Source organism: Vidua chalybeata (genome assembly GCF_026979565.1).
Source record: "Vidua chalybeata isolate OUT-0048 chromosome 38 unlocalized genomic scaffold, bVidCha1 merged haplotype SUPER_38_unloc_1, whole genome shotgun sequence".
NCBI classification, from domain to species: Eukaryota; Metazoa; Chordata; class Aves; order Passeriformes; family Viduidae; genus Vidua; species Vidua chalybeata.
In genome coordinates this window covers 84,067-97,953 of record NW_026530311.1, presented here as the reverse complement: position 1 = coordinate 97,953, position 13,887 = coordinate 84,067, and the positions used below count along the sequence as shown (strand labels likewise).

General features: G+C 56.2%; 1 protein-coding gene across 1 annotated transcript in view; it reads left to right on the top strand.

Annotated features, from left to right (window-relative positions):
• Positions 1 to 2: 2 nt before the first annotated feature.
• Positions 3 to 13,887, top strand: part of SUPT16H (SPT16 homolog, facilitates chromatin remodeling subunit) — a 30,277-nt gene continuing 16,392 nt past the window's right edge. The window contains exons 1-12 of the mRNA XM_053933291.1: positions 3 to 137; positions 1,017 to 1,169; positions 2,614 to 2,760; positions 4,010 to 4,161; positions 4,777 to 4,949; positions 5,777 to 5,867; positions 5,982 to 6,055; positions 7,476 to 7,588; positions 8,274 to 8,339; positions 9,616 to 9,711; positions 11,077 to 11,192; positions 12,947 to 13,100. Of these exons, the coding sequence (XP_053789266.1) occupies positions 3 to 137; positions 1,017 to 1,169; positions 2,614 to 2,760; positions 4,010 to 4,161; positions 4,777 to 4,949; positions 5,777 to 5,867; positions 5,982 to 6,055; positions 7,476 to 7,588; positions 8,274 to 8,339; positions 9,616 to 9,711; positions 11,077 to 11,192; positions 12,947 to 13,100 (1,470 nt within the window). The remainder of the gene's footprint in view (positions 138 to 1,016; positions 1,170 to 2,613; positions 2,761 to 4,009; positions 4,162 to 4,776; positions 4,950 to 5,776; positions 5,868 to 5,981; positions 6,056 to 7,475; positions 7,589 to 8,273; positions 8,340 to 9,615; positions 9,712 to 11,076; positions 11,193 to 12,946; positions 13,101 to 13,887) is intronic.

Sequence of the window (13,887 nt, the reverse complement as noted above, 5' to 3'; positions counted from 1 at the left end):
TGATGCTGTTCTGCGAGGAGCGCGTTCTCTTCCTGGCCAGCCGCAAGAAGGTCGAGTTCCTCAAGCAGGTGGCCCAGGGCAAGGGCGCCGAGGGCGGCAACGGGCTGCCGGCCGTCACGCTGCTGGTCCGCGAGAAGGTGCGGCCTGGGGGTCGCTCGGGGGTCACTCAGGGGGTCACTCGGGGGTCCTGGGGTCACTCGGGGGTCCTGGGGTCACTCTGGGGTCACGCTGCTGGTCTGCGAGAAGGTGCGGGCTCTGGGGTCACTCGGGGGTCCTGGGGTCACTCTGGGGTCACTTTGGTGTCCCGAGGGTCACTCTGGGGTCACTTCAGGGTCACTCTGGGGTCACTCTGGGGTCACTGCAGTGTCCCGAGGGTCACTCTGGGGTCACTCTGGGGTCACGCTGCTGGTCCGCGAGAAGGTGCGGCCTTGGGGGTCACTCTGGGGTCACTCTGGGTCACTTTGGGGTTCCGGGGTCACTCGGGGGTCACCCTGGGTCACTCTGGGGTCACTGCGGTGTCCCAAGGGTCACTCTGTGGTCACTCGGGGGTCACTTTGGGGTCCTGGGGTCATTCTGGGGTCACTTTGGTGTCCCGAGGGTCACTCTGGGGTCACTCTGTGGTCACTTTGGGGTCACTCTGGGGTCACTTCAGGGTCACTCTGGGGTCACTCTGGGGTCACCGGGTTGTCCTGAGGGTCACTGGGGTCACTCTGGGGTCACTCTGAGGTCACTTCAGTGTCCCGAGGGTCACTCCGGGGTCACTTTGGGGTCACTATGGGGTCACCGGGTTGTCCCGAGGGTCACTCTGGGGTCACTTTGGGGTCACTTCAGTGTCCCAAGGGTCACTTTGGGGTCACTCTGGGGTCACTTTGGGGTCGCTCTGGGGTCACTTCAGGGTCACTCTGGGGTCACCTGCCGGGCGGCCCTGAGGGCGCTGGGAAGGTGGGGCTGGGCGTGGCCCTGCCCCGCCCCCCACGGCCCCGCCCCCCACGGCCCCCCCCCCCCCCCCCCCGCAGAACGAGAGCAACAAGGCGAACTTTGAGAAGCTGATCGAGGCGCTCAAGGGCAGCCGCGGCGGGCGGCGCCTCGGCGTCTTCGCCAAGGACAAGTTCCCCGGCGAGTTCATGAAGAGCTGGAACGACGCCCTCGGCAAGGAGGGCTTCGAGAAGGTCCGGGCGGCGACGGGGACGCGCCGGCGCCGGCGTGGAGCTGGGCTGGAAGGGTTGGAGTGGGGGGGGAAGGGTCAAAGTTGGGTTGGAAAGGTCAAAGTTGGGTTGGAGTTGGGTTGGAAGAGTTGGATGGGTCAACGTTGGGTTGGAGTTGGGTCAAAGTTGGGTTGGAGTTGTGTTGGAAGAGTTGGAGTTGGGTTGGAAAGGTCAAAGTTGGGTTGGAGTTGGGTTGGAAGAGTTGGATGGGTCAACGTTGGGTTGGAAAGATCAAAGTTGGGTTGGAAGAGTTGGATGGGTCAACGTTGGGTTGGAGTTGGGTCAAAGTTGGGTTGGAGTTGTGTTGGAAGAGTTGGAGTTGGGTTGGAAAGGTCAAAGTTGGGTTGGAGTTGGGTTGGAAGAGTTGGATGGGTCAACGTTGGGTTGGAAAGGTCAAAGTTGGGTTGGAGTTGGGTTGGAAGAGTTGGATGGGCCAAAGTTGGGTTGGAAGAGTTGGAGTTCAGTTGGAAGAGTTAGATTGGTCAAAGTTGGGTTGGAGTTGCGTTGGAAGAGTTTGAGTTGGGTTGGAGTTGGGTGGGATTGGTCAAAGTTGGGTTGGAAGAGTTTGAGTTGGGTTGGAGTTGGGTTGGAAGAGTCAGAGTTGGGTCAGAGTTGGATTGGAAGGGTCAAAGTTGGGTTGGAAGGGTCAGAGTTGGGTTGGAAGAGTCAAAGTTGGGTTGGAAGGCTCAGAGTTGGGTTGGAAGAGTCAAAGTTGGGTTGGAAGAGTCAAAGTTGGGTTGGAAGGATCAAAGTTTGGTCAGAGTTGGGTTGGAAGAGTCGGAGTTGGGTTGGAAGGGTCAAAGTTGGGTCGGAGTTGGGTTGCAAGAGTCAAAGTTGGGTCAAAGTTGGGTTGAAAGAGTCAAAGTTGGGTTGGAAGGATCAGAGTTGGGTCAGAGTTGGGTTGGAAGAGTCGGAATTGGGTCGGAGCTGGGTTGGAAGGGTCAAAGTCGGGTCGGAGTTGGGTGAGAGTTGAGTTGGAAGGGTCGGAGTTGGGTTGGAAGGTTGGAGTTGGGTCAAAGTTGGGTTGGAAGAGTCAGAGTTGGGTTGGAAGGGTCAGAGTTGGGTTGGAAGAGTCAAAGTTGGGTTGGAAGGGTCAGAGTTGGGTTGGAAGAGTCGGAGTTAGGTTGGAAGGGTCAAAGTCGGGTCGGAGTTGGGTGAGAGTTGAGTTGGAAGGGTCGGAGTTGGGTTGGAAGGATCAGAGTTGGGTTGGAAGGTTGGAGTTGGGTCAAAGTTGGGTTGGAAGAGTCAGAGTTGGGTTGGAAGAGTCAGAGTTGGGTTGGAAGAGTCAGAGTTGGGTTGGAAGGGTCAAAGTCGGGTCGGAGTTGCCCCGGAGGGGTCGGGGCCGGGCGGGGCGTCCCGAGCCGTCGGGCGCGGCCGCACCCAGCCCCGCCCCCGCCGCCGGCCGCAGGTGGACGTCAGCGCGGCCGTGGCGCAGGCCATGGCGGCCAAGGAGGAGGTGGAGCTGCAGCTGATGCGCAAGGCGGCCGCCATCACCTCCGAGGTCTTCACCAAGTTCTTCAAGGAGCGCGTCATGGAGATCGTCGACGCCGACGAGGTTGGGGCGCGGCCCGCGGGGCGGGAGCCGGGGGCCTCGGGTCGGGTCGGGCCAAGAACGGGAGGTTTGAGGTTGGGTTGGGTCAAAAATGAGAGTTCTGAGGTTGGGTTGGGTCAAGAACTTGAGGTTTGAGACCAGGTTGGGTCAAAAATGGAATTTTCAGGTCAGGTTGAAACAAAAATGAGAGTTTTGAGATCAGGTTGCACCAAAAACAGGAATTTTGAGACCAGGTTGGGTCAAAAATGGAATTTTTAGGTTGAGTTGGACCAAAAATGAGAGTTTTGAGATCAGGTTGGACCAAAAATGAGAGTTTTGAGACCAGGTTGGGTCAAAAATTGGAGTTTTGAGGTTGGGTTGGGTCAAAAACCTGAGGTTTGAGTTCGGGTTGGGTCAAAAATGGAATTTTCAGGTCGGGTTGGACCAAAAATGAGAGTTTTGAGTTGGGGTTGCACCAAAAACAGGAATTTTGAGACCAGGTTGGGTCAAAAATTGGAGTTTTTTTGGCAGAAAATGGCCGTTTTTTTTTTCCAAAACCTGTGTTTTTCCGCCCCGAACCGCAGAAGGTGCGGCACTGCAAGCTGGGTGAAAACTGGGGTTTTCTGGACAGAAATTGGCGTTTTCTGGCTGAAAATTAGGGTTTTCTGGTCAGAAATTGGCGTTTTTTGCCCGAAAATGGCCGGTTTTTTTCCCAAAATTGTGTTTTTCCGCCCCGAACCGCAGAAGGTGCGGCACTGCAAGCTGGGTGAAAACTGGGGTTTTCTGGACAGAAATTGGCGTTTTCTGGTCAGAAATTGGCGTTTTCTGGCTGAAAATTGGCGTTTTCTGGTTGAAAATTGGGGTTTTCTGACTGAAATTTGGGGTTTTCTGGTCAGAAATTGGCGTTTTCTGGCTGAAAATTGGGGTTTTCTGGCTGAAAATTGGGGTTTTCTGGTCAGAAATTTGTGTTTTTTGCCCGAAAATGGCCGGGTTTTTTCCCAAACCCGTGTTTTTTCGCCCCGAACCGCAGAAGGTGCGGCACTGTAAGCTGGGTGAAAACTGGGGTTTTCTGACTGAAAATTGGGGTTTTCTGGCTGAAAACTGGGGTTTTCTGACTGAAAATTGGGGTTTTCTGGCTGAAAACTGGGGTTTTCTGGTCAGAAATTGGGGTTTTCTGGCTGAAAACTGGGGTTTTCTGGTCAGAAATTGGCGTTTTTTGCCCGAAAATGCCTGTTTTTTTCCCAAACCCGTGTTTTCTCGCCCCGAACCGCAGAAGGTGCGGCACTGCAAGCTGGCCGAGGCGGTGGAGAAGGCCATCGAGGAGAAGAAGTTCCTGGCGGGCGCCGACCCCTCGGCCGTGGAGATGTGCTACCCCCCGATCATCCAGAGCGGCGGCAACTACAACCTCAAGTTCAGCGTCGTCAGGTACCCAAAAGTGCCCAAAATCGGGGCAATTTCCCCCAATTCGGCCTCAGCTCCCGGAACCGGCGCTTTCCCCTTTTTTTCCCCGTTTTTTTCCCATTTTTTCCCCGTTTTTTTCCCCGTTTTTCCCCATTTTTGACCGTTTTTTTCACCATTTTTTCCCCGTTTTTTCCCCGTTTTTTCCCATTTTTGATCACTTTTTCCCAATTTCCCCGTTTTTCACCCCGTTTTCCCAGCGACAAGAGCCACATGCACTTCGGGGCCATCACCTGCCCCGTTCCTGACCCCATTCCTGACCCAATTTCGCCATTTCTGACCCCGTTTTTCCCCGTTTTTCTCATTTTTTCCCCGTTTTTTCCCATTTTGGATCACTTTTTCCCCATTTCCTGGTTTCTCACCCCATTTTTTTCCCAATTTCCCCGTTTTTCGCCCCGTTTTTGCAGCGACAAGAGCCACATGCACTTCGGGGCCATCACCTGCCCCATTCCTGACCCCATTTCTGACCCAATTTCCCCATTTTTGACCCCGATTTTCCCGGTTTTGACCATTTTTTCCCAATTTCCCCGTTTCTCACCCCGTTTTTTCCCAATTTCCCCGTTTTTCACCCCGTTTCCGCAGCGACAAGAGCCACATGCACTTCGGGGCCATCACCTGCTCCATGGGCATCCGCTACAAGTCCTACTGCTCCAACCTGGTGCGGACCCTGATGGTGGACCCGTCGCAGGAGATGCAGGAGCACTACGGCTTCCTGCTGGGGCTGCAGGAGGTGCTGCTGAGGGAACTGAGGCACGGTGAGTGACCAGAGTGACCACTGACTGACCACTGACTGACCACTGACTGACCACAGTGACCACAGTGACCGCTGAGTGACCGCTGAGTGACCACAGTGACCGCTGACCCCACACCGCCCCCCTGTGGTCACTACGGCTTCCTGCTGGGGCTGCAGGAGGTGCTGCTGAGGGAACTGAGGCACGGTGAGTGACCAGAGTGACCACTGACTGACCACTGACTGACCACTGACTGACCACAGTGACCACAGTGACCACTGACTGACCACAGTGACCGCTGACTGACCACAGTGACCTCTGAGTGACCACTGACTCTGAGTGACCACTAAGTGACCCCCTGACCCCTGAATGAGCCCGAGTGACCGCTGAGTGACCCCCTGAGCCCCGAGTGACCGCGAGTGACCGCTGAGTGACCCCTGGTGACCCCCTGAGCCCCGAGTGACCGCGAGTGACCCCGAGTGACCGCTGAGTGACCCCTGGTGACCCCCTGAGCCCACAGTGACCACGAGTGACCCCGAGTGACCGCGAGTGACCCCGAGTGACCGCTGAGTGACCCCCTGAGCCCCGAATGACCCCCTGACCCCCGAGTGACCGCAAGTGACCACTGAGTGACCCCCTGACCCCTGAGTGACCCTGAGTGACCGCTGAGTGACCCCCTGAGCCCCGAGTGACCGCGAGTGACCCCGAGTGACCACTGAGTGACCCCTGGTGACCCCCTGAGCCCCGAGTGACCGCGAGTGACCCCGAGTGACCCCGAGTGACCGCTGAGTGACCCCCTGAGCCCCGAGTGACCGCGAGTGACCCCGAGTGACCGCGAGTGACCGCTGCAGGCGCCCGGCTCTGCGACGTCTACGCCGCCGTCATGGACGTGGTGAAGAAGCAGCGGCCGGAGCTGCTGGGCAAGGTCACCAAGAACCTGGGGTGAGCCGGGGCGTGGCCGGGCGGGGCCGGGGCGTGGCCGGGGCGGGGCCGGGGTCACCCGGGGGTCACCCGGGGGTCACCCGGGGGTCACCCGGGGGTCACTCGGGGCCGCAGGTTCGCCATGGGCATCGAGTTCCGCGAGGGCTCCCTGGTCATCAACAGCAAGAACCAGCAGCGCCTCAAGAAGGGTGAGAGGCCAAATTCCGGGGTTCAGCCCGAAATTCCCGGGGTTCAGCCCGAAATTCCCACTTCTTACCCCGAAATTCCCAGTTTTTACCCCGAAATTCCCAGGGTTCAGCCCAAAATTCCCACTTCTTACCCTGAAATTCCCAGTTGTTACCCCGAAATTCCCGGGGTTCAGCCCAAAATTCCTGGGGTTCACCCCGAAATTCTGGGGTTCAGCCCAAAATTCCTGGGGTTCAGCCCAAAATTCCCACTTTTTACTCTGAAATTCCCGGGGTTCAGCCCAAAATTCCCGGGGTTCAGCCCAAAATTCCCGGGGTTCAGCCCAAATTCGCAGGGTTGAGCCCAAATTCGCAGGGTTGAGCCCAAATCCCCCGTTTCCCCCATTTCCCCCTGGTTTTTCCCCGTTTCCCCCCATATTTCCCCACATTTTTCCCCCCTTATTTTCCCCGTATTTCCCCCATTTTTTAACCCAATTTTCCCCATTTTTCCCCATATTTCCCCCCACATTTTCCCCATATTTTCCCCCATTTTTCCCCCCATATTTCCCCCCATATTTCCCCCTATTTCCCCCCCCATTTCCCCCCATTCCCCCCCATATTTCCCCCCATTTCCCCCCATATTTTCCCCATTTTTCCCCACATTTCCCCCATATTTTCCCCATTTTTTCCCCATATTCCCTCCATTTCCCCCCATTTTCCCCTCATTTCCCCCCATTTTTTCCCCAATTTTCCCCCATTTTTCCCCATTTTCCCCCCATTTCCCCCCATATTTTCCCCCATTTTTCCCCATTTCCCCCCACATTTCCCCCCACATTTCCCCCCCATTTCCCCCCCATTTCCCCCCATTTTCCCCCCATATTTCCCCCATATTTCCCCATTTTTTCCCCATTTCCCCCCACATTTCCCCCATATTTCCCCCCATATCTCCCCCATATTTCCCCCCGTATTTCCCCACATTTCTCCCCACATTTCCCCCATTTTTTCCCCATTTCCTCCCTAATTTCCCCCCTATTCCCCCCCATTTCCCCCCATTCCCCCCATATTTCCCCCCCATTTTTTCCCCATTTTCCCCATATTTTCCCCATTTCCCCCCCATATTTTCCCCATTTTTCCCCCCCATTTCCTCCCCATTTTTTCCCCATATTTCCCCCATATTTCCCCCCATTTTTCCCCATATTTTCCCCATTTTCCCCCCATATTTCCCCATTTCCCCCCCATATTTCCCCCATTTCCCCCCCATATTTTCCCCATTTTTCCCCCCAATTTTCCCCATTTCCCCCCCATATTTTCCCCATTTTTCCCCCCATATTTTCCCCATTTCCCCCCCATTTTTTCCCCATTTCCCCCCACATTTTCCCCCAATTTCCCCCCACATTTCCCCCCACATTCCCCCCCGTGTTCCCCGGTTTCTCTCCCGCCCCAGGGATGGTGTTCAGCGTCAACGTGGGGCTCTCGGAGCTGCCCAACCGCGGCGCGGCGCGGCCCGAGGAGCGCGCCTACGCGCTCTTCCTGGGCGACACCGTCATGGTGGACGAGGTGGGCGGGGCCGCCGCCCCCGGCGACCAATCCCCGCGCGGCGCCGCCCAAGCCCCGGCCAATGGCGCGCCGCGCTCCCCTCGGCCAATCGCAGCTTCCCTTCCCTCGGCCAATCGCGTCCTTCCTGCCCCAGCCAATCCCGTGTCTCCGCCCCCATTCCCCCAGCCAATCGTGTTTTCCCACCGCGCTCTCTCAGCCAATCGCGTGTCCCCGCCCCATTCCCTCAGCCAATGGCGTGTCTCCGTGCCATTCCCTCAGCCAATCGTGTTTTCCCACCGCGCTCTGTCTCAGCCAATGGCGTGTTCCCGCCCCGTTCCCCCAGCCAATGGCGTGTCTCCGTGCCATTCCCTCAGCCAATCGTGTGTCTCCGTGCCATTCCCTCAGCCAATCGCGTGTCCCCACCGCGCTCTCTCAGCCAATCGCGTGTCACCGCTCCCCACTCTCAGCCAATCGCGTGTCCCCGCCCCATTCCTCCAGCCAATGGGGTGTCCCCACCCTGGTGTCTCAGCCAATGGCGTGTCCCCGCCCCATTCCCTCAGCCAATCGCGTGTTACTGCTCCTCTGTCTCAGCCAATCGCGTGTCCCCGCCCCTCTATCTCAGCCAATGGGGTGTCCCCACCCTGGTGTCTCAGCCAATGGGGCGCGTCCCCGCCCCCGTTCCCCAGCCAATGGCGTGTCCCCGCAGGACGGCCCCGCCGTGGTGCTCACGGCCGTCAAGAAGAAGGTGAAGAACGTCGGCATCTTCCTCAAGGTGGGGCCGGGTTCGGGCCCGGATCCGCGGAATTCGGGAAAACCCCGGCGCGGGGACGCGGGGATGGGGTCTGGGGGGTTTGGGGGGATTCGGGGGGATTTGGGGATTTTTGGGGTTTTTGGGGGATTTGGGGGGATTTGGGGTTTTTGGGGATTTGGAAGTTTTGGTTCATTTTGGGGATTTTGGGGGATTTGGGAGATTTTGGGGGGTTTTGGTCCATTTTTGAGGTGTTGGGGGTTTTGGTTCGTTTTGGGGGTTTGGGGGATTTTGGAGGTTTTGGGGGATTTTGGGGGTTTTGGTCGATTTTTGAGGTTTTGGGGGTTTTGGTTCATTTTGGGGGTTTGGGGGATTTTGGGGGGATTTGGGGGGATTTGGTTCATTTTGGGGATTCCCTGGGTTTTGGTCCATTTTTGAGGTTTTGAGGGTTTTGGGGGATTTTGGGGATTTTTGGGGTTTTGGTCCATTTTTGAGGTTTTGGGGCGTTTTGGGGACTTGGGGGGTTTTGGGGATTTTGGGGGTTTGGGGGATTTTGGGGGATTTTGTCGATTTTTGAGGTTTTGGGGGTTTTGGTTCATTTGGGGCATTTTGGGGGTTTTGGTTCATTTGGGGGATTCAGAGGATTTTGAGTTTTTGGGGATTTTGGGTTTCGTGGATTTTTGGATTTTGACATTTGGGGAATTTTGGGGTTTGGGGTTTTTGGGATTTTGGGTTTTGGGGTTTGGGATTTGGGGATTTGGGGTTTGGGGTTTTGGGATTTTTGGGATTTTGAGGATGTTGTGTTAATTTGGGGATTTTTGGGATTTGGGGTTTGGGGTTTTTGGGATTTTTGGGATTTTGAGGATGTTGTGTTAATTTGGGGATTTTTGGGATTTTGGGATTTGGGGTTTGGGGTTTTTGGGATTTTTGGGATTTTGAGGATGTTGTGTTAATTTGGGGATTTTTGGGATTTGGGGTTTGGGGTTTTTGGGATTTTTGGGATTTTGAGGATGTTGTGTTAATTTGGGGATTTTTGGGATTTTGGGATTTGGGGTTTGGGGTTTTTGGGATTTTTGGGATTTTGAGGATGTTGTGTTAATTTGGGGATTTTTGGGATTTGGGGTTTGGGGTTTTTGGGATTTTTGGGATTTTGAGGATGTTGTGTTAATTTGGGGATTTTTGGGATTTTGGGATTTGGGGTTTGGGGTTTTTGGGATTTTTGGGATTTTGAGGATTTTGTGTTAATTTGGGGGTTTGGGATTTTGGGTTTTTTTCCCGAATCGGCCGTTTCTGTCCCCAGAACGAGGACGAGGACGAGGAGGAGCCGGACAAGGACGCGGCCGAAGATCTCCTGGGCCGCAGCTCCCGCGCCGCGCTGCTGACCGAGAGGACTCGGGTGAGTAGTGACCACGAGTGACCACGAGTGACCACTGACTGACCAGCACTGACCATCACTGACCAACACTGACCATCACTGACCAGCACTGACCACTGACTGACCAGCACTGACCATCACTGACCAACACTGACCATCACTGACCATCACTGACCAACATTGACCATCACTGACCAGCACTGACCACTGCTGACCGAGAGGACTCGGGTGAGTAGTGACCACGAGTGACCACTGACTGACCAGCACTGACCATCACTGACCAACACTGACCATCACTGACCATCGCTGACCATGAGTGACCACTGACTGACCAGCACTGACCAGCACTGACCACTGACTGACCAGCACTGACCAGCACTGACCACTGCTGACCGAGAGGACTCGGGTGAGTAGTGACCATCACTGACCATGAGTGACCACTGACTGACCAGCACTGACCAGCACTGACCACTGACTGACCGCTGCTGACCGAGAGGACTCGGGTGAGTAGTGACCACGAGTGACCACGAGTGACCTCTGACTGACCAGCACTGACCAGCACTGACCAGCACTGACCACTGCTGACCACTGACTGACCATCACTGACCACTGACTGACCAGCACTGACCAGCACTGACCATGAGTGACCACTGACTGACCATGAGTGACCACTGACTGACCAGCACTGACCAGCACTGACCATGAGTGACCACTGACTGACCATCACTGACCACTGACTGACCAGCACTGACCAGCACTGACCAGCACTGACCATGAGTGACCACTGACTGACCATCACTGACCACTGACTGACCAGCACTGACCAGCACTGACCATGAGTGACCACTGACTGACCATCACTATCACTGACCAGCTCTGACCATCACTGACCACTCACTGACCATCACTGACCACTGCTGACCTCACTGACTCCTGGACTGACCCCTGACTGACCCCTGGCTGACCTCACTGACCATCACTGACCCCTGGCTGACCTCACTGACCATCACTGACCCCTGGCTGACCTCACTGACCCCTCACTGACCCCTGACTGACCTCGCTGACCCCTCACTGACCATCGCTGACCATCACTGACCTCGCTGACCATCACTGACCGCTGGCTGACCCCTGACTGCCCTCACTGACCCCTCACTGACCTCGCTGACCCATCACTGACCTCGCTGACCATCACTGACCGCTGGCTGACCCCTGACTGCCCTCACTGACCCCTCACTGACCTTGCTGACCCCTCACTGACCATCACTGACCTCGCTGACCATCACTGACCTTGCTGACCCCTCACTGACCCCTCACTGACCATCACTGACCTCGCTGACCATCACTGACCTCGCTGACCATCACTGACCGCTGGCCGCGGGCGCGCAGAACGAGCTGACGGCCGAGGAGAAGCGCCGGGCGCACCAGAAGGAATTGGCCACGCAGCTGAACGAGGACGCGCGGCGGCGCCTGACGGAGCAGCGCGGCGAGCAGCAGACCCAAAAGTACCGCGATTCGCCCCAAAACGCGCCCGGTTCTGACCCCCAATCCTCCGGTTCCTGCCCCAGTTCCTGCCCCAGTTCCTGCCTCAATTCCCAATTCCCGCTTCAATTCCCAATTCCTGGCCCAAATCCTCCGGTTCCTGCCCCAAATCCTGCCCCAAATCCTCCGGTTCCTGCCCCAGTTCCTGCCCCAATTCCTGCCCCAGTTCCTGCCCCAAATCCTGCCCCGAATCCTCCGGTTACTGCCCCAGTTCCTGCCCCAGTTCCTGCCCCAAATCCTCCGGTTACTGCCCCAGTTCCTGCCCCAATTCCTGCCCCAGTTCCTGCCCCAAATCCTGCCCCAAATCCTCCGGTTCCTGCCCCAGTTCCTGCCCCAATTCCTGCCCCAGTTCCTGCCCCAAATCCTGCCCCAAATCCTCCGGTTACTGCCCAATTCCTGCCTCAGTTCCTGCCCCAGTTCCTGCCCCAGTTCCTGCCCCAAATCCTACCCCAATTCCTGCCCCAGTTCCCAATTCCTACCCCAAATCCTCCAGTTCCTGCCCCAAATCCTCCGGTTCCTGCCCCAATTCTTGCCCCAATTCCTGCCCCAGTTCCCAATTCCTGCCCCAAATCCTCCGGTTCTTGCCCCAATTCCTGCCCCAATTCCTGCCTCAATTCCCAATTCCTCCGGTTCTTGCCCCAATTCCGAATTCTTGCCCCAAATACCCTGGTTTTTGCCCCAATTCCTGCCCCAATTCCCAAATCCTGCCTCAATTCCCAATTCCTGCCCCAAATCCCCCACTTCTTGCCCCAAATTCCTGCCCCAAACCCCTCTTTTCCCAAATCCCCCCGTTTTTGCCCCAAACCCCGATTTCCCCAAATCCCCCCGTTCCTGCCCCAAACCCCGCTTTTCCCAAATCTCCCCGTTCTTGCCCCAAACCCCGCTTTTCCCAAAACCCCCCATTCTTACCCCAAACCCCGATTTTCCCAAATCCCCTCATTTTTGCCCCAAACCCTGCTTTTCCCAAATCCCCTTATTCCTGCCCCAAACCCCGCTTTTCCCAAATCTCCCCGTTCTTGCCCCAAACCCCGCTTGTCCCAAATCCCCCCGTTTTTGCCCCAAACCCCGATTTCCCCAAATCCCCCCGTTCCTGCCCCAAACCCCGCTTTTCCCAAATCCCCCCGTTCCTGCCCCAAACCCCGCTTTTCCCAAATCTCCCCGTTCTTGCCCCAAACCCCGCTTTTCCCAAAACCCCCCGTTCTTACCCCAAACCCCGATTTTCCCAAATCCCCTCATTTTTGCCCCAAACCCTGCTTTTCCCAAATCCCCTTATTCCTGCCCCAAACCCCGCTTTTCCCAAAACCCCCCGTTCTTACCCCAAACCCCGATTTTCCCAAATCCCCTCATTTTTGCCCCAAACCCTGCTTTTCCCAAATCCCCTTATTCCTGCCCCAAACCCCGCTTTTCCCAAATCCCCCCGTTCCTGCCCCAAACCCCGCTTTTCCCAAATCCCCCCGTTCCTGCCCCAAACCCCGATTTTCCCAAATCTCCCTGTTCTTGCCCCAAACCCCGCTTTTCCCAAATCCCCCCGTTCCTGCCCCAAACCCCGCTTTTCCCAAATCTCCCCGTTCTTGCCCCAAACCCCGCTTTTCCCAAATCCCCCCGTTCCTGCCCCAAACCCCGCTTTTCCCAAATCCCCCCGTTCCTGCCCCAAACCCCGCTTTTCCCAAATCCCCCCGTTTTTGCCCCAAATCCCCCCGCTCTGGCCCCGTTCCAGGGCGCGCAAGTCCAACGTGTCGTACAAGAGCGCGGCGCTGCTGCCCAAGGAGCCGCACGTGCGCGAGATGAAGATCTACATCGACAAGAAGTACGAGAGCGTCATCATGCCCGTCTTCGGCATCGCCACGCCCTTCCACATCGCCACCATCAAGGTGCCCCAAAAACCCCGGAATCCGCCCCAAAAGCGGCGCCGGCAACGGGGGGAAGCGGGGGTGGGAAAGGGATGAGGCAGCGGGGTGGAGAAAAAACCCCCGGAATCGACCCCAAAAACGCTTGGAAACGGCCGAAATTGAACCCAGGAATGCCAAAAGCGGTCAGAAAACGCCCAAAATTTGCCCCGGAAATGCTCAAAAGCCCAAAATCGACCCCAGAAACGCTCAGGGAAACCCAGAATCGACCTCGGGAATGCCGAAAGCACGGAAAAAAAAAAAACCCAAAATCGACCCCGGAAACGCACAAAAGCGCTTGGAAACGGCCGAAATTGAACCCAGGAATGCCGAAAGCGGTCAGAAAACGCCCAAAATTTGCCCCGGAAATGCTCAAAAGCCCAAAATTGGCCCCAGAAATGCCAAAAGTACTTGAAAAACCTGAATTTGGCTCCAGAAACGCTCAAAAAAAAAACCCAAAAGTGACCTCAGAAATGCCAAAAGAGCTCCAAAAACCCCAAATCCCTGGTTTTCCCCCAAACCCTGTTTTTCCCTAAATCCCTGTTTTTCCCCTCAAAATCCCCATTTTCCCCTACATCCCTGTTTTTTCCCCAAATCCCCATTTTTCCCTAAATCCCCTTTCCCCCCCCCAAATCCCCCTTTTCCCGCAAATCCCCGTTTTCCCCCCACAAATCCCCATTTCCCCCCCAAACCCTGTTTTTCCCTAAATCCCCATTTTTTCTCCCAAATCCCATTTTTTCCTAAATCCCGGTTTTTCTCCCAAATCCCATTT